The following is a 20,969-nucleotide window of genomic DNA, read 5'->3' as shown; positions in this document are numbered from 1 at the left end:
TGTGTGTGGTAGAAAAGTTAAGATGGTGATGAATGGCTGTGTGCAGATTATTATCATGTTTTTCTAATGTGTGATACTAATACTCAATATTTATTCTTGTCTGTCCTTCCATGCTGATTATGGTAATTTAAGATTAAAATGACCCATGCCATTTGTGGTGATTGAAAGACATTAGGCTTCCTTAGGCAATACTTTAGGTCCATGACCACGAGGGCCATAAATTACAGAGGAAATGGTCTCAGCCATTCAAACACTTGCTGTCCATCACTGGCTATTCTTACTTGAGTATTCTCTTGAGATGGCTACATTGAGAAATTATAAGTAAATGCTTACTAATGTCTCCTGAGGGTTATCCCGAATTCCATCATTCGTTTCTAAAAATTTGCAAATGATTGATTTTTTCCTTTCATCATCTGGTCTAGATGATCATCAATCCTGCATTTTTTTAAGTTGCTTTTTCTTAATTGTATTCCCATAGTCACCTTAACTGTGGCATATTTAAGGGAGGGGTGAGGGGGCAGTCCACCCCAGTTTGCGCTCTTAACGCGCTGCTGTGTGGGATCTGTTGTGAGCATCACTGTGACTCCTGAGGTGGCAAACTCCAGAGACCACCTTAGGCAATGCACATTTTAATTATACTAATGCCATTAAAACGATGTGTCATGCATATAATGAATTGGATGATTATTACATTGTTTATAGGTGTCGTTGAATTTTGTACGCTCTAATTTTGCACAACTCTTACTTCTTAAATCAGATAATACCAGTAATTCAGAATACAAGGCCAAGAACCACCCATCGGCTAAACTAATTTTGTTGGATTTGAAAGATTGCTTGTCTTTAAGTCAGAATTTTTCTATAAAGTTGTTGTAGGCGTGTTTCTCTTATATTTTTATGAAATCGGTATGAAGTTTTGGTTTTTCACTCTCTATGTTAGGAAAAGAAAACTAAGTTATGGAAGGAATTAAGATCAGGCAGGTATGTGGCAAACCAATAATTTTGAAGTAACTGTTTGCTGCAAATTAGTCATTTAATTCCTAAATTAATTTTTAAAAGTGTTTATGCAAATTGTATTTGTTTCCTGAACATTTCCAGTGATCCAGTACTTTAGGTAATCTGGCCATGTTGCAGTTTGATATGTAATGGATTATCAAAATTGAAACATACTTCATTCTCTAATCATTATTTCTATGAATGGACAATTAAGTTACATTTAAAACTATAGCTTAGCAAACACTGTAAAAGAATTTTTTTAATTCTAAGCAATAGATGGACTAAAAAGAAAGAGTATGTTATACTCTTCATGATCCTTTTTTCAATTCTATGTATTTTGGATCATGTATCAGCTTATCTTTTCCATAGCTAGTCCCACCAAACACTCCCCTCTCCTCCCATTCCTACCTTCCCTATTTTCCCTCTTCAACCCCCCTCTAACACCCAAAAATTGAGTATTTCAAAAGAATTGCCGTAAATATGAGAAAGCATTCCTCATTTGGTGAATCACATTACCAAAAATTCTTACAGATCTCATAAGAATATAACAGACACACGTACGTACCACATTGCAGAAAAATTCCAACTAGAAGTAGAAAAATCTTTAATTTAAACTCGCAAAATTAGTTAAGCTTCATGAATAGCAAATCTACACATTTGGCTCTTTCAATAATCTACACATTTGGCGTTCTTCTTTGTTAGCGTCAAGGGCGTACCAAGGATCATAACTTGGGGGGGGGGGGGGGGGGAAAGGGGACATACCATGGTCTAGGGGGGGACATTTTAGCATGGAAAAGGTGAATGAAACCAACATTTTAAGAAAATTATAACAGCGATTTATTAGTTTATTTCCTTGAAAAAATAATTTTATTTTAGTTACATATCTTATACTAATACATATCATTTTTCGTGGGTTTAAAGAAAATTTGTTGAATACTTTCGTTTCAATTCAGTGCTGATTTGGCTTAAAGACTTTTGCAATTTTTGCTTCTAAGGGGGGGCAGCTACCCCCCCACTGCCCCTCACTGGTTATGCCCATGGTTAGGATGAATATTCTCTTTGAGTATGGTTAAACATCTTCATGCAAAGTTCATTGCAGCAATCCAGTTTTTGGTGTGATGAACTCCTTAATAAATTACATCCACCATTTTTGTCCTTCTCTCCTGGAATATGATCCAAAATGTTAAGTTTTTTTTAGTTTTTGTGCATTTGACTTTCATTTACGCTTGTAGGAATGTATTGTGTACAATAGTCAAGAACCACCAGTATCCCCATCTCATATTCAAACGAATTTACAGCTTATTCAATGACTTCATCTGAATTCTAACATAAGTATCAAAAGATTCATGTTTCAGTCATTGAAACACCATGTCCTTGGTCAATGAACAATTTTTATGTTATTTATTCAGATGAATATCACCTTCTCCAACCTCTGAAAATTTTCAAAACAAGTATAATAAAACCTCTATGTGTACATTTTCACCTAGATGGAAACAGTATTAAGGTCAGTGGGCTTCAAATGTGCTCCTGAAATATCATCCTTGATTTTGAGTCATCCTAGAAAACTGATCATTTCCCGGAGAGTTATTTCCAGTTTTAGGATATGTGATGGTGCATGGAAATCACAATGACATGATTGATGATATTTTAGATGCAGGATCTTTCTATGAATGATGTTTTTCCAATAGAAATTGATTTTATCTACATTTATATCTCAGTTATCTTTCTAAATTTTGTTTCCTCAGGGTTTTTGTTATTCTACAGTGCTAACCTTAGGGAATCGGAGACCAACTGAAAAAGTAATGAACCTTAAGACAAAATGTATTTTTGTGGTCCATTCAGTATTAAGAATGATTTAATGTTCTGCTTGTTTTTTTAAATTAGGAATATAATTTACCATAGTGGTTTTGACTTTCCTAGGTTTCCCTGCTCCATACATGGATTTAATGGAGCCAGAAATTTGGAATTATGTTTGAATTTTCACCTAATTGAGATGTATAAGAAATACTGCTGTGTTTCTGTTTGACACCAATGTTAAATGGCATGACAATTCAAAATGTTCCATCATGACCTTGAAATCACTATGAATATCCTAGTGAATAAGTCTGTTATATTTTTAATAGATTGTCTATGTAGTTACCTTCTGTTGAGGTTCTTTTATTTATTACTTTATGTATTTGTATGAACGCTTCAAGTATATCTGTGCTTCCATTGTTACAACTTCGTTGTGGATCTTATGTATTTATTGGTTATTGGAATGAAGAATTGAAGTTATGTTTACAGGTTAATTGGGTATGTGTATGTTACGTGTTATTCAGTATTTGAAATATATCCTTTATAACTGCATTTCTATGGTTTACTTATTGACCAGAAGGTTCTTCCATCATTCTGTATGGGGAAATAAATATGTAGTATGTACATACATAGAAAAATTATTCATTTCTTTGCTCTATCCATAGGTCTCTAATAAAGCAAAATATTTCTGCTGTTAATTCTGCAGTGATTTTGTTGAGTTTATTTTCTGAGATCATCTAAGTCTCTTTTATAAATGAAATTATTTAGTTTGCCTTATTGCTATTATTATCTGAAGATGTGATTTATGACCCATTTCCTTTTTTTTTAATACACTTCCATTATATCATGAGGTTTTATCATAAGGTCATATCATTATTCATAAGGTTGTGCGAAAGATCCACAGAGAAAAAATCATTTGCTTTGACCGGGATTCGAACCCGGATCCCAGTCAAGGCGAATGATTTTTTCTCTGTGGATCTTTCGCACGATTGTGCATTGCGGGTGACTCCCGTAAAAGTTATCACCGCGGCTAGTCCCGGTATACTTTAAACTCATAAGGTTGTGACTTTACTGCGCAGTAAAGTCACAACCTTATGAATTTGCTCGCTTTGAATCCATACTAGCTCTTTCACATCCTTTTCTTATTCTTTTTCCCTTTTTTTCCATTCATAAAATCTCCAGTGGATTTCTGTGGCACTTCTGTAATTCCAGTTTAATCCACCCTTCCCCTTCAGTGCCTTCTTTCTTCCAGTATTTCCGGGTACATATCCCTTCCGCCTTTAACCCACGAGCACGTCTGATATTTTTATACGACCGGGTAGACGTTGTCCACGATAAATGCATTTCTATGATAAAACTCGATTTTTGTTAAAATTTATCCTAATTTTTAGAATTTAGTTCAAGCTTGTATATTTATAGGTGATACAGATATAAAGGTACTCAGGTAGTTCAGGCGGTACACGGCCGGTCGTGCGGCATAATGTATACTCCTCAGGTGTCGGGTTCCTCTTGCCGATCTAAAATAAATTGCTACAATAGTTGTGCTTTAAAAACTCATGTTAAAGACAGCCAAAATGACATATTTAGTAAGAATACAGGATGCCATTCAAGAAAAGCAAAGCATGAGTTACACAGCTGGTCGCGCAGCGTACTTTGTACGCCACGGGTGTCAGTTCCTCTTGCCGATCCAAAAATAAATTAGCTATAATATGTACTTTGAAAATAAGCTTTGAAAACTCATACTATTGACAGTCAAAATACTTTGTAAGAATACACAAAGCCATTCTAGACCAGAACGTACGTACAATGTTGAAATCCTTGGTTTTCGAAGATTGGCGTGCTTTGTACGCCAGCGCACCCGCTCGAGGGTTAACTGTACTGCATGGAACAAGTAACTTCATACGCAGTCACGCACACGGGTACAAAGTTATATTCACCAAGGATGAAAAAAAACCATTTTGCTTACCTTGATTTTGATTCCAGATCTCCCGCTTGCTGGTCAGGTATGCTACCAGTTACACCAAGCTATCTCAGTAAACCTAGCCTGAGATTTGCCTCAGTAGATGACTGTGAGGGGCATCCATTAATTATGCGAGGTGATTTTTGAATCCTCTCTCCCTCCTTACAGAGATATCATGGGATTTGGCATGACCCCATCCTTCAATCTCAAGTGGGATTGTTCAAAATGCGTATTATCAGTGTAAATTTGTTCATCTATGCTTCATTGCATTGAATTATGTAATAAAAAAAACAATTTGTTAAATTATTTTTACTTAAAATTAGTAAAGACTAGTATTTAAGATTACTAAGTTTGCAATTTTACACTGTTTCTTGGGGAGTTGTCAGCACCTCCACTCTCCCCTATGTGAGATTGGGTGAGAATCGGATTGACCCTTAACCCCCCTAAATGCCTCACATTATCAATGGATATCCCATAATTGTTGGGATACCTGACAGGCAATCTGCCAAAAGCAAAATGATTTTTTCAAAGCAAATTTCATCCTTAGTGTTTGGTATAAAAAGCATATTTCTTCTGCAAAACTACTGCTTTTTCCCCCTAGTTGCTTCTCATTCGTAACTCAGATTCCGTATTTTCATTCCCTTACCTCTCCTTTCCTATATTGCTGGACAGGATACTAGGTGTATCGCAACCAGGTTTTTCCATCCCAAAATTTCCCTAACTTTTTTCCTCTAACTGTGAATTCACATGATTGAGACCTCAGGGCTTTGCCTCCTCCCCCACCAACTGCCACTATCGGCACCCATCATAAAAGGCTGAGTTCCAGTAGAAGAGTTTCTGATACTCGTGTGATCCTCCCCTGTTTTCAGGGAAGAGATCGTTGGTAGGGTTAACTATACCCATTCCAAATGTATCTCTCACATGACAAAATATGACAACAACTGCTCTAGTTCCAACACTTTAACCTATCTGAAATGGGTGACCCTACGAGTAATTCAGGATTGAGCCTATGCAAATCAAGGGGTCACTCGAATTAGCAATCCATTCCACCGTAACACTGTTTTAGTCCAAGGAAAAGGTTAGCAGTATTAATTGCAAATTTCATATACAATTAAGGGTTGACTAGCATTGTAACTTACACTCCAATCTTTTATACTGTATTATTTAGGAGCCAAAAGGAATTCTTTTTCATCCCTATGAATTTTTCATTTAAGATCATCTCCATCTGTATACTTTACCCCCACAAGCTGCTCAATATATCCCCATGTTTTGGGCTAGCACTGACATGGCTCTCCACACCACTATTTTCACTCTTCATTATTAATAATAGGGTGGTTTCCTATTATTTTTTTATTGCCTAAATCGAAAGATTAATACTCCTGGACTGCGTATTTCACGCTTTTAGATTTTTAAATGACGATATCTATTTTTCGCGATTAAATGAAAAGTGAAAATTTTCAAGCGTGCGAAAACGCGACGCGTAAGCATGATTGCCGGGAAATCTCTCCGTGTGACGTATTTCTGGTTCCCGCTGCCGCCCTGTGAGGTGACCTTGATGCGAGTTGAGCGCTGATACGACGCAGGCTGCTAGCGGGTAGCTGAGTACCCTGCTGGCTGGTAGCGCTAGGCTTAAATAGGGATTATAAATACCTTATCAAATGAAGAAAACTTTCCGACCTTAGCCAGTTTTAATAAGTGATTATTAAGACATGTTTCCCTGAGCTCTGTGCCTCATGCATGCATTGGTAATCTCAGACGAACTCAAGAACTCCTATCTACTCATATAGAAACTAGGTCCCTGTGACGTCACGTGGAGTGGCATCGCATGGGCGCCAATCTGGCCCTTTTCAAATGAGGATAAAAATGGACCATTGCCATTCGTCTAAACCGGTACTTCTAAAATGAAATAATTTGTATATTATGAATACAGTAATGGTGGGTCACGAATCGCAATCAATGCCTTTCGTTTTCTTTGATGAAGGAAACTACCCTATTGTTGGAAAGCAAAATTTTCTCTTCAATATGGCTAAAAATGTAAAAAGGAAATAATGGAACCAAATTTATTACAATAAATAATAAAAGAGGTATCGTGGACGAAGTCGCCAAAAAAATTATTAACTAAAAATTACCAAAGATATATCCACTCTAGCCTATCCGGAGTACATATTAATACCTCCACTGCAAAAATGCTCAACAATCGCCCCCCGAATCAAATCCGCTCATCTAGTAGCCCAACAATACGAATTTGCTCAGCTGGCAGCAGCTGGAGCACAACCACTCACCTCCAATTCTCCAAGCTTCAGAGTTGAGGATTTTGGCAGGCTACTAGATGAGGGGATTTGATTTGGTGGGTGATTGTTGAGCATTTTTGCAGTGGAGGTATCCATATACGTACAGTATGTACTTCTAACTTAGCTTTCCAATGACCAAGAGTGAACATCAAAGGCAAAATTAGGTTTAATAGTTAAATAGAACGACTAAAAAATATGAAGAAATAAATTTATAGTTAATGTGTTTATTACATTTTCACAACAACATTAAGGTTGCACAACAACCGATTTCATATTATTAGACGATTAACCTCATTATGAGGTGAATTAGTCAACATATATATAAATACATAGAGATAAGAAAAAACTAACATTCCCAGCTTCAGGAAACTGAAGGCACAGTTCCTCATGGTATGTACATCAAATCTCAATCACTTTCAAATAATGCTAAACAAAAACTTTACAAAAATTGCACAGGATACAGTAATACAAATTATCTTAAGCTTTTGGCCCACATAAGTGAAATGGTAGCCATTGGAGCATACTCATACAATGAAATTAAAATAACATAGGGAGCACCATTAATTATAAAATTACAAATATTTTGACTACATATTGCATTATAATTAATTCAAAATCAATCATACATGATAGCTTTTCAATGGTAAATTATATATATGATGATATGCGACAAACTTCACTAAAGTAATACCAGGTAATTCTCTATACACCAGCAAAGAAAACATTCACCATTAAAAATGTTTACCAAGAGCAAACTCTGAGCTGGCTTAATCAGTAGATACTTTAAAATAAGATGGCCACCCAGTTGCTTCACAATGCTTCGCAGCTTGAAATGCAAAATGATTTGTTGTCTCAATACTGCTATGCAAATCACGTCTTGATATCCATAGTCCATTGAATATTAAACCTGATTAAACAACACAATTTCATGACAATACAACATCGCACAAAAATAACACAAATGAAAATTTAACATGTTAGATACCCTAAATGATAATTAAATGACTAAGTCAATATTTGGTTAGGAAAACTATTAACATTCATCAGGCTTAATACATGAGATCAAAAAGAAGTTACAGGTAAAAACGAGCTGATAGTGCATCTAATTCCTTATGGAATAAAATAATGGTTACACTTCAGAAGAGCATTGTGAGTATGGTAGCTAGCGAAAAAAATAATTTCTCATGTGTGCTTTCATATGGGGGAATTAACAAACTACATCAACAATGGCAGATTTCTGAGAGTACACTATTATCAAATATAAATAAATCTGGAGACTGAAAATCTAACCAATCCCACCTACAAATAAAAAAATGCTGACATTATACACAAGTAGCATTGATGCTAGACCACAAAAAAGAATGAATGAACAATGGTGACCAAGGAGACCTAGTCTCCATGAAGATGGGATTTCAAAACTCTTCGTACACAATGTTCTTTATAAACGAGTTCTAATGAATTAAAAATATTTGCTACCCTTTTCACAAGCTGATCAGCCAGATGATGTCGCCAAACCAGTCAAAAAATAAAAGAAAAACTAACGTAACTAAAGTACCACATCTTTGAATTCAAATTCATGTACATTCAAAATGCAATTCCTGACCTCATTTAAGAATATACATAAATCACTAACACATACATGTTTATAAGGAATGTGTCCACAAGGACAGGTGACTAATACCATTAAAACCTAGATGCAATGAAAGGTATGGCATAGATAACAACATTAAAATAGTCCATTATAACCATTAACTTATGCAACTGGTGCAGAAATATGGACAGAGTAACAATTCATCAAAACATGATGCTTAATGTCTGTGACAAGAATGTTTATTACACTATCAATAAACTTATTGATACCTCAACAGTAAATATTTAACATTTTTTTAACTGGAGACTATTTACATGGCTTAAAATGGTTTCCAACCTAAAACAGTTACCATTTTATAAAATTGGCATATTTGTGATGATAACTAATCACGATAACAGTATGCATTAAAATTGACTCTTGCATTACATTCATTCAAAACATGGACTTTGGACGGTTAATTGGAAAACTGACAACAGGTCCAAATTTAATTCTTTACCATAAGAAATGCTCTTGTCTTGTAATTTAGGTACCTATTAGTAGTGATAACAGCTCATATGGCAAGAAATGGCTTTTCAGCACTCAGGGTGCTAAACAAATTACATACTAACTAGTCTAACATACTCAGAAATCACTTTGGTCTATGACAAATATTTTTCCTTCATACAGCTCAAACACTACCTTCAAAATATTTTTTGCTATCTGATGGGCATCATTTCCTTTCTCTTGGCCCCCAAAAATTCAACTTTATAATTGACTACAAAAAAAAGAACCGGCCTAACTCATTCAAAATTTCTAGGGCATCATCTTTTACTTCTCCATCTATGTGCCCACCAAAGTTGGGATTACTGATCCAAATTAGCCACTCATAAGTTAAGTATGTAACTAAGCCTTAATTTTTACTGAAATTATCTATTATTATCAGCTTTTATTCGTTAAAATTTTTCATTGCCCCATTCAAACGAAACTTCAGTTAATTTTTATTTATTGAATGTCGCTGTTCGAATCTGTGCCCAATGCTTATCCAACAGACAAAGGAGAAAATAAAACGGTATCTAAGAATGCAATATAGCAGGGTACTTGTGCAAGAAAGCAATAAATATGTTCAGACAAATATAACCAAACAAGGTCGAGTGAATTGGCCAGCCAAGTTTTGGGAAGCACCCTAAGAGGAGAATACACCATTGGCGCTGTCACCACTCAAAGATCTTGTCTGTGATGACACAAATGCCTTCTAGGCAACAAGGTGTTACCCATAGCAAAGTGTTGAACATGAGAAAAGGGTCACCAAAAACCTATTGCTAATAACGGGGGGCAGGGCAGAAAAGGAGAGAACAGATGTTTGTCATCAATTTTGAAATGAGAATTTTATAGAAGTTTAATGACCTTTAAAGCTAATGTTAAATGAATGATTTGAACTCAAAAGTCAGCATTTATTTATATCGTAATTTAACAAAACTAGATTTCGAAGGTTACTTCATAATTTATTTTTTTAAGTATCTGAAAATATAACTTCAACATAAAAGTTACTCTTATAACTACATCCGATTACTTTTTCAGAGAAGTAACTTTTAACTTCACAAAATTACTTTCCAACAAGATTAAGTAAAACTCTAATCAGTTACACCCATGTCTCGTATAGCGCAAGGGATGCGTTCCTTGGGGTCTTTGCGCTATACGAATTTGCGTTATACGAGAGCGTTTTAACATAGGGAAGATAGGGATGCGTTCCTGGTAGCATAGGTCTTGGGTATTGAATTTCCTCTAAAACATCTATATTCCCATAAATAGCCTTAGAAAACATTATTTCTATAAATATTTATGGTTTAAAACATCTTTAAAGATAGTATTCACGCATTCAAAGACTTTTATTCACGCTAAAAAAAATTCTTACGTGCTTTCGAAATTGCATCCTGTCGTGCGGGTGGGCTAACATCTGCTATCTCAGGGGATCGTAATGCGTTGCCGGCACTTGATGATTTTTCAAACTTGTCTAAAAACAACTATTGTGTCACCCAGGCCCTTTTGTTTCTCATCGAAATGACAGGAAAATGCTACTTTAAATGCCATTTCATAGCTAGTGGAGTTTATGAATGATAAATCATTTTAATTTGAAGTCCTCCGAGTCATTAGCAGCTACGTGAAACAGTCTTTAAATGCCTTGAAACCTGATCCAAGTTTTCCTTCCCTGAAAATGAATGAACGAGAATGCTTTCTTTTCCAAAATAATATCGTCTCATCAACACTAAAAACTAGTTGAGGGGGAAAGGAGCCACTTTCAATAACAGCTTGGAGTTCATCAGAAAATGTTGTGGTGGCTGCGCTATCAACACTTGCAGATTCACCTGATATCGCCGCACTGAAAATACCTGCTTGCCGTTTAAATTCTGGAACGAACCGGAGCTTTCACTTAATGTCTCGGAGCGATTACCACTCTCGTCTTTTTGTACTGATTCACCATGAACTTTCCGTATGTGTAGACCGCTTGGTTGAAGTTGGTGCGGCTGAGGTCACTGATATTTTAGCTTCGTCTTTATTCAGAATAAGGCATCGTGAGTTTAAACTTCCGCGCAATATCGCTTTGACGCTCTCCATTTTCAAAGCAATTGACCTCTCTCAAGTCCTCTTCTAGGTTAATGGTTTTTCTTGATAAATTCTTGATTTTTCTACACGCATTCCTATTTTTTGCCATATTCTCTTGGTTTTTACTCTGTATGGCTCTATCTAAATCACCTTCTTCTGCTGAACTGTATTCCTGAGACGCAGAAGGGCTATGACTGCGGGGAGGGAACGAAGCCATTGTGTTTAAGACTCTATAGCGGACCCTTTTATGTGTTGATGCTATTCATGCGCAACTCGGTCACCGCTCCATTTCTCCCCCGTGAATACCGATGACCTTGAAGGCTTTAGCGTAGACTCTCTACCTGGAAGTCAATCGCCCGGTAACCTACGACGGCAAAAATACGTCTCAAACCGTATTGCTGAAAAAAAACTCATTTCCACTAGCCCCACGCTTAATTATCGATCTAAATTATTTATTATCATTCTGTTAAGGAGACGAGATAAATCTTCGGTAGGCCGGCTATCTAGACCCAATGACGAGTAATACTTTTGGAAATTGCGCAGCAATGAATTTCGATTAATATATAAACAAAAAAGAAGATTTGAGGCAAGAAATAATATTAATATGCGTAAATTGATAGAAATTTCGTGTGTACTTAGCGCAAGTTCACGTTTTATCACGAGAGCGTTTAAGATTTTTGATTAGGCTACACTGCGTTGCAAGGTTTCCCCGAGGAACGAATTTGCGCTATATCGAAATTGCGCTAATCGAAATTGCGCTATACGAGACATGGGTGTATTTCTTTTGGTAAGTCAATAAACTCTGGAAATCACAAGGCCTAAATTCAGTCTCTACCTCAAGGAAACCAGTGAAATAAAACAAAGTTAAGAGCTACAAGATATTACATTAATTTTCATTATAGAGAGAGAGCTCAAGCACTATTACGGTAAAACATTAACGCAGGATAAATTCTGCATCATATTTAAATAATTATATCAAAACATAATGCTCTAGCCAACGTAACTACACACTTAGGATGTCATATTCCATACAAAATAAGGCCAAGCAAAGATCTAGGTAACTTGCCAAACATATAGCCATGGCTAAGGACCAAAAAATAAGCATTAAATCTAAATATACATGCATATGCAAAGTCAGGGAAATGAAAGCCATTTTTTCAGGTAGAGCTAAGGGGAAGGTACATTTAAATTACGTAGTTAAATGAAGGCATGGGTTCAAAAAAAAAAATTTCAGGCTAGGTTCAACCACGGTTATGGCCTAGGTACGTGGATAGAAGCAAAGTTTGAAAAAAGATTTCATTTAAGTTAAGTACATGAATCAAACACATAACTTAAGTGGTTTAGAGAAAGGATTCAGGAAATTTAGGACAAAGGGTTTTCTGTGTCCTGAGAAAAGCTTTGAAGCCATACATAGAAAATGAAAAATAGTAAGAACAGTATTTTTCCATCATTAAAATAAGACATTGCAGTATTTCCACTGAGTTTTCCATTGCAATGTATTATTTTAATAATATTAAGAACTTCCACCAACATCATACAAGTATTTTTCCAGTTCAGGGATCAACCAAACACAGCAGTAGAAAAAATCATGATGCTCAACACCTTCAAAACACAAGTGCTAAACCAGGCTGGCTAAATAACTAAGAACTCTTCCTTCATCATAAAATATCAATTGTGACTTCCTAATCATCTTTCAGACAAGTACAGCTGTGTCCAAGGGCCTTTGTGGAACTCACTCTCAGATCTCGATTATGTCACTCCACTAGTTGTTTTTTCAAACCTAAAATTTCCTATTGGTGTTCTTATGTTTGCAGTTCAACCATCTAAACTCATACTACCATACAGCAACTACTTCAGCTATATTTTACTCAAGTACACCTCCCACCCACCCAAGGACCGGTTTCAGTAGGGTGGCCAACCCTTTCGTGGGTCGATTGACAGGGATTATCCCCATCTCTCAAAATAAGGAAACTCAATATGCATTGCCTCGGCACTGGGCCTAAGATGCTTGAAATTTGCATGTTTCCTCATGCAACTGGAAGTGATTGTGCACATTTTGTAATGCTGAGATTGCTGTCACTTACTCCTGATTGTACTTCTCCCTCATCACTGGACCCCACTTGTCTGTTTGACAAGCCTCCCCAAAAATGTGGTTGCACAGGATACACAAGGACATGGCTCACACAAGTACTGCATTTGGGTGATAAATTACCTTTGGCTGTTAATCCTATACTTCTGATGCTAATTAGAGAGAAATGAATTACTAAGAAAAATGGTGTCTTAATTCTGGCAAGGTCCGATGACTTCATGGAATAGCAGCTATCTAACATTCTGATTCAGTTTAATCACCAATGTTAGCTTTATCACGTCTAATTATTTTCGTATCTGGCAACTGTCTAAAGTCAGACAATATTCCAGTGAAAAATTGATACCATTAAGAAACAAACTTTAGACAGCAGCAGTCAGACAATATTATGCATGTTTCTTGTATCTTTCTTTGCAGAGTAATAAGAAATGGCTCAACAACCTCCTTCCAAGTTATATAATCAAACTTACGTATTCATGTTCATGACGACATTAATTAGCCATTTTTATATCATTATGTTATCAAAGTGATATGCTTTGGTTTAAGAAAGCTATAAAGGCCGTTTTACACGGTACACGGAATTGCGCAATCTGACGTACGTGCAAAGGCGCAATCAAAATTGCATCGTGTAAAGCGGTGAATTGCTAGAACGCATGCGAGAATGCGAGACGGCAAAATAGCCTCTGTTCTAATTTCGTTCATGCATTCGTTCAATTCCACGCCATTTTAGAAATTAATGCAGCTCTAACCTGCGCAATTCCGTGCCCCGTGTAAAACGGCCTTAACATACTAGCGAGGAGAAAAGTAAAAATGTGTGATACTTCCCATTCACTTAATAATGAAACCTTGAGAAACGAATAAGGCTTCGATTATAGGGGGAGAGAATGGTACTTTTCCTCTTTTTGCTTCCAAACCACACCTTTAGTTGGAACTAAAAATTCTTTCACATGCTAAAGATAAGATAAAATGCATAAAAATGGCAATTTTTAACACTTAAGGAGCTTATTAATATGAACATCCATGTCCTCTTTTTAACACCTTGATGTCAACCACGTAAAGGTAAGAGGTTTCCTTCACACTAAAGAATTTTTTTCCCAAAAAATGAAGCCTCAAAATCAGGAAAAGGGACTGCATTAGGAGAGATTGAGTATCTTACTATTTATGAGAGACGTAAATTACCACTATATAAGCAACGATTTGTTAACTGATGGCCTCAACTATATGCACTGAATGGAAAGTTATATTTCCAATCTTTTGAGAATAGAAATTACACAATAATACAAATTGCATAAATGCAAATTAACATTATTCATTTCAAACTGCAATTGAAATTAAATTTGTAATCAGTTTCTAAGGGCCGTTTTACTCGGGGCACGCCATTGCGCAGGGTAGCACTGAAAACATTAGTTGACATTGTAATAATGTGAGCTTGAAATTAGAGCAAGGGCTATTTTGTCAATCTCACATGGGTTCTTGCAAGTTACCGCTTTAAACGATGCAATTTTGACTGCGCCTTCGTAAAAATGTCAGATTGCACGATGATGTGGCCTGTGTAAAACAGCCATAAGGATGTGCCATGAAATAATTTCAACACAAAACACAATGACGTTAATCTAAAACTTTTTGACAGAAATTACTAGAGAATGGTCAATACATAACCCATGCATCCTTTCAAATTTTGAATTGTATTCAATGGAACCCTTTCTCTGGAAAATTAATTTTTGCTGTGATACCTTCTTGATAAAAAATTACTAACCAGTTTAATAAGCTGAAAATAAAAGTTACTGCTTGTAAGCCGAGCTTAAAATGCCTTAAAAAACTTAGACCACAGAATAAGAATAAAATTTCTTTTTCAATAAAAAGAGGTAACAAAAAATAAATACATAAAATTGAAGCGACAAAGAGACCATACATGAAATAAAAGGATTGTAAAATGAAATACAGAAGGATACTGTCATCAATGCCACAAACTTAAGCATACACTCACCAACAGAATTACAAATGACATAGAATATGCTCGCTAAATTAAAATCATTCATTGCGTAAATGCCAAAAAGTCTGCGCGTAAAATATGTTGAAGATTCAAGATTGATAATTATTATGCCGACACAACACTGTAGTACAATATCTTTAACTTAAGGACTTGCAAGATAATGTCAAGACCTAATTTCATAATGCATTATCGACACTTACTCAGAAGTTATATAAATCAATGATTTGTTTTCACAATAGAACTCCCTGAGAATATCACAATCTTTTGCTGACTAAAATAACAGACTACTAACAATATGCTATTTTTGTGTCCTACGAACAAATATTTTGAACTTAAGTTTTGATAAAACAATCAAAACATGGATTATTAATCTGTATAGACAAATTGTAATTACTTGAGTTGTTGCACCATTTTCACAGGAGTCACTCATGAAAATAATAACTGATGATTGTGAAAACATAACTTTTGAGCATCTACTTCAAAATGTTATGAGCAAGATGATATGAGAGATTCAACTAGTTAGTAATCAAGAAATACATAGTATAATTCCTTCATCACTAGAAGGGACAAAATACCTTGCACCATTTGCTTGTGGATTCCGGTGTCCTCAAGAAACAAAACAGCATTAGGAAATGTCAGGCTGACATATAACTACCAGCATGATTACATGTAAACAATTACATGCATGCACATCGAAGGTGCTGAGAGGAACATCAGTGGGCAAGAAAACTACAAACTGAGTTACATCTTCAATAGGCTAGGTTCTTTCCTTGTTGCTGAGCACATTTTAAAGAAAATTGTTGCAATAAAACACTGAATAAAATGACCAAGTGTTCACAAGCTAATTACACAAGTATTTTAGATAATATGAATCCACAAAAACAAGATTCTCTGTATGTAAAAAATGCATGAGTACATAAAGATATTCCTCGAAATACAACGAAAACTTTGTAGATCCTGTGGCATCCAGACCATAATTCAGGTAAATGGGGAAACAACAATTAACAGATTCTTATGTTGCAGCCAATCTATGTTAATAGTGTGTAAAATTATGTTTCCACAAGAAACATCTTCAAACTAAAATATTGGCATAAAATATCCTATCTTCACAATACCTCAAATTGAATGTTTCCACAAGCTGTACATGTCATTTTCATACCAACTAGGATTTGTTAAAGGAACCAGAAGATTGCACCATGCTATTAATCCCACCACAAAAAGAATTGCATATCCAATTCGTTGTGGTTCACGGTATGAGAGTAGCTCCGAAAAATCAGGGAATCCCATGTGATTACAAAAAGCATGAGCCACAAAGGGAGCCAAAATGTGCCCTGAAAAATAAAAATATTAATTCTAGTTTACTTTCATAAACACATGTAGGAAACAGACCTATTTATCCGATTACAACCAATTTAAAATAAAATGGAAATTGAAAGTTTACCATAGTCAAATTCTCTACTTTTATTGTTATTGGAGAAACAGAATCATGAAAACAATGCCGGCTATGTGTATGATCAAATGCAAGTTTTGAAACCATGAGAAATGAATGAATTAATATAATGAACAATAAGAATGCAAGAAACATTGAAGAGCAACATCTGCATCAAGTTGGGAGAATAAGATAACAGCTCAGCAGAGGAAAGGGTGGACGGCAGAAACATGGAGAGGAAATGGCCAGTGGAGGGCACAGAGCGTATTCTCTCCGTCATTCCAAGCAGCTAGGCTCTGGAGAGGTTACAAACAAGGGAGTCAAGTGATGGACACAAAATCTTGCTATTTTGTGATGTCATTGTTTACAAGGCAAGGTGATCTCATCCTTTTATCCTCAACATAAGTCTAATGGGTAACCACATATACCCAAAGATTTTATTTTCTATTTGTTACATTTTTTTTATTTTAAAAATATGAAATAACCCAATGTAATGCAAATAACAAGTTTAGAGCATGGTTGCGTTCATATTGAGCCCCACGGAAGCAAGGCATTTCTTCTCAGGAAATTATATAGAAATATATATATATTTCATATTTTGTTCTGTATAAAACTATGGGCATAAATGCATCTATACAATTTTAACTGTAGGGGTATCATGTAAATTTTACTGACATATTTTCCTCTTAGAATTTCCAACCTCACAGCTTAACTATGCTAATCTGCTAAAAGTTGTAGCCATCACACCATAGACAATAGAGTGGGGTTTTATTCAGAGGGAAAAGAGGGAACATAAGAGATAATCCAATATCATCTTTCCACACAACACGGACTGAGAAATGATGCTATGCATGGAGAGACAGGAGGCGAACCACCTATCACGAACATTAACCCCTCAACGCCGTCATGCGTACCCAGTACGCGCCCTTTAAATTTCGTATGCCGCCGTCATGCGTACCCAGTATGCTTCCTGACCTACTGTATATAATATTTTTTCTCCACCAGATATTGCATGTTAAATTAAAACTAATTCCTCTATCTTTTGAAGAAATGTTTTTCCTCTCCAATAAAATATTCACAGCGGCTTTTTGCCTTCAAGATTTTTTAAAATGCTTCGATAAAATTCCGTTTAAAACCAGCGCGTTGAAGACTTCAGTCGAAAAACTCAACGCCTTCCTTCAACTGTTCTATCATGAAAACTTCCGCCTATTCTGCTTGAGAGTCGTCAAGAAGGGTCAGCTACTTTAGCTTGAGATACGGTATCTTCTAAGCTCAATGCCTTCTCTCCGTCTTCTCCTTGCTTGTCATCACCTCGAGCCCAAAGTGTTTGGTCCGCCTCGTTAGTCCTTAGCGTCCTAAGCGAAGGGGCCATGTGCCTCGCTCTGCATTTATTTTTTTATTTTTTTTCTGGACAGTTATCAACGAAGATAAGATTCCTTCTAAACAGTCAGCATATACCAGGACCCCTTCGAGATATTTTCTCGTCTCTTGATGGAGCTCCCAAATCACGCGCTTCAGTCTACTAGAGTCATTCATGCTGTGTGGTGTTCTTTCAGGCACTGTGTGTTGAAATTCTCATCGGGTGTACTTCCTGTGTAGGTTATAATAAATTCATTGGTGGGGTGAATTTCAAGGACCTGTTATTGCATTCGAACCTAATGGGAAGAAAACGCCATTAGAAGTGGTGTATGAAGTTATTTAGGAGACTATTGAATGCCGAAGTCCTATATTCATATGTTTTTCACAGAGAAAACATGTTTAAAAAATTGACTTATCATTTCGCGTGCCATTGGTCAAGGTAATATTTTTGAAACATCCAACTTCATACGGAATCTTTGGACATGGCCGTCACTCCTTACACAATTTAGTACCAAGACTCACAGAAATACATTTCCTAAGGAAATTTCCTGCAGCTGGGAGGAAATCAAAGTCTCAAAAGAGGTGTGCAGTTTGTGCCTAACGTGGGAAATGAATAGACTGCGTGTACTGGTGTGAAAAATGTGCAGAGGGATTATGTTTGGATTACTTCAAATCATGTCACACAAAGCAGATTTTCTAAGGTGAATCATTTGAATATTCTCATATTGACGTTTGAAACATTAGCACGTGATTACCTATGTGAAATGATACGGTAGTAATAGAACAAAGTCAGAGAGATGGGCGAAATAATAAATTTTCAAGTAGGCGAAACGGGTAATCCTATCGAAAGTATCCAATCTGTTATGAAATTTTCAACCCCAAATAACTAAAATACATCATGTAATTGTATTTTAAAAAATTCATGGAATGCTAGAGATCTCACAGCTTATTCGAAACCAAATTTAAATATTTCAAAACTGAAAATTTGTACATTAGTTCATAGAAGGATATGCATAAAACAATAAATATTTATTCAAATCGCTCGAAAAATTATTATATAGTAGCGCATTACATTACGCAAGTTTACAAAAATTTTCAACAATACTGATCGTATATTATGAAAGATATAAATTATTGAATGATAGTATGCCAAAAAGGCGAAGTCATTTAAATCTCATCCGGCCGCTGGGATGGGTTTTAATTAAATGCCCGCTGCGCTTGAGGGGTTAACAAACCCTTGGGGAAAAAATATGAGACTCGGTAGAAGCTCGGGAAGAGTTTTGCGCTGGTACCCTTATAGTGACCGTCAATTAACAAGGCTTTAACTCAAAAGACTATACCTGTTTTCACAAATAAAAATGCTGAGTAGGCACCGAACAAGGTTGTATACAGGAACTGGAAACCTGAAAGAGTAGTAGGATGAATTAATTCTCATAAGTAAATAATGATAAACAAGAAAGTGAAGCTAACATCAATTACAAACTTACAGGAAATTATCAATGCATTTTTCAATCCAATTCCAGAGCGCAATAACTCAACCATGTGGTGAAAGTGAGCTGCATGAATAAAAGAAACCATGTCATCAATTGCTTAAAAAAATGATGTATGTGACACAATGCAATACAAAAAATAAATAGGGACTCACCAACACCAAAGAAAAGAGGGCAAACCACAACAGCAACCATTGGACGGAAGCACAGCAACAATAGGGGTAACATGCAACCCCTAAATGTAAACTCCTCTGAAAGGGGTGCCACAATTTGATTCCGAAGCCATATCAAATTCTTCGCATTGTTCTTCCAATACATTGGCTCTGTAACATTTTGGGATGACTTGAACAAATATAATAATCATGCCAAGGATAAACACAAGAAAATCTCAAAAATTACTTCGGGCCAATTAATTTCACCGTAGATTGACAAGAGATAGGCAAACAAATCCTGCTAAGAGCAACAACCGATCATGAATTATTACCAGTATACATTCAAAGAGGCATGAAAATAACTTTTTCGTACACCAAATTTTAATTACTGCTATGAGGATTAAATCACAAACAAATAACTAATATAAAACAACAATATATTATTCATAATATTGATACACCCACCAAAGTACAACTTCCATAAGCCACTTCTTGTTTGCATGCACAAAGGACCAGTAAATAAAACCATGGTCAAAATCAGAGGCACGACTATAGCAGAGAAGAGCCCAGGACATCTTATCCCAATTAACTGCCACAAAGTGACCTAAAAAATCAGAGAAAATCCAAAATTCAGCTTCAAGCGGCTGTAAGCCATGGTGTATAATGGTTGTTATTCCTTGTTTACCTTCTTCAATATATTTTCAGGCAAGAAGTAATATAAAAACGCCGGAGAAAGCAGTGTCATAATAAAAACACTGAAAAATCGTTTCTTAATTGTGGCCGGGTGATTCCTAGAAATCCAATGAATAATAATTGATATATAAACTTGGGTCACTGGCAAAATTTTAGGTTACGGTGAATCAACCTCTTATATGATCAGGCTCAACATTAAATAACAAAACAGTGAGGGAGAAGGTTAAGGAAGTATTACTGCCATAAAATGGGAAATGTCATTTTATTTCTTTAAATATTTCGTAATGTACATACTTCAAGTCCATGAAAGGTTTGGCAACATTGTCACGTGTAAAGCAATATGTTATGGAACAGTTCATTATGCCTAATGTTAACAAATATTAAAAAGCGAAGGGCTGGTATAGCATGATAAAAGTACCTGTTGTGCGGTGAATTCCAAACATATAAACTGGCGACATAGACAACAGATAGGAGAAAACAAGCTCCAACAGAAGATAAACAAGAAAAGCCTTTGATTCTTTCGCCTTCCATACTGACATTTACACTTGAGTCACGTGA

The 20,969-nt window shown here is 35.8% G+C and overlaps 1 protein-coding gene across 2 annotated transcripts; it reads right to left on the bottom strand.

Annotated features, from left to right (window-relative positions):
• Positions 1–1,930: 1,930 nt before the first annotated feature.
• LOC124167860 (CAAX prenyl protease 2) lies at positions 1,931–20,942 on the bottom strand. Of its 2 annotated transcripts, XM_046545911.1 has the most exons (8): positions 20,830–20,942; positions 20,404–20,509; positions 20,184–20,322; positions 19,722–19,889; positions 19,564–19,632; positions 19,417–19,479; positions 16,404–16,619; positions 1,931–2,156 (listed from the first exon to the last, which is right to left on the bottom strand). In XM_046545911.1, the coding sequence occupies exons 1-7, from the start codon at positions 20,940–20,942 to the stop codon at positions 16,405–16,407; spliced, it is 873 nt and encodes a 290-aa protein (XP_046401867.1). In that variant the 3' UTR covers positions 1,931–2,156; position 16,404. The 2 variants fall into 2 exon arrangements, with proteins under 2 accessions (XP_046401867.1, XP_046401866.1); XM_046545910.1 differs by lacking the exon at positions 1,931–2,156 and having other exon boundaries at positions 14,052–16,619.
• Positions 20,943–20,969: the final 27 nt, after the last annotated feature.

The sequence above is a fragment of the Ischnura elegans genome, chromosome 11 (genome assembly GCF_921293095.1).
Source record: "Ischnura elegans chromosome 11, ioIscEleg1.1, whole genome shotgun sequence".
NCBI classification, from domain to species: domain Eukaryota; kingdom Metazoa; phylum Arthropoda; class Insecta; order Odonata; family Coenagrionidae; genus Ischnura; species Ischnura elegans.
Note: the sequence above shows the minus strand (reverse complement) of the source record. Positions and strands in the feature narration are given on the sequence as shown.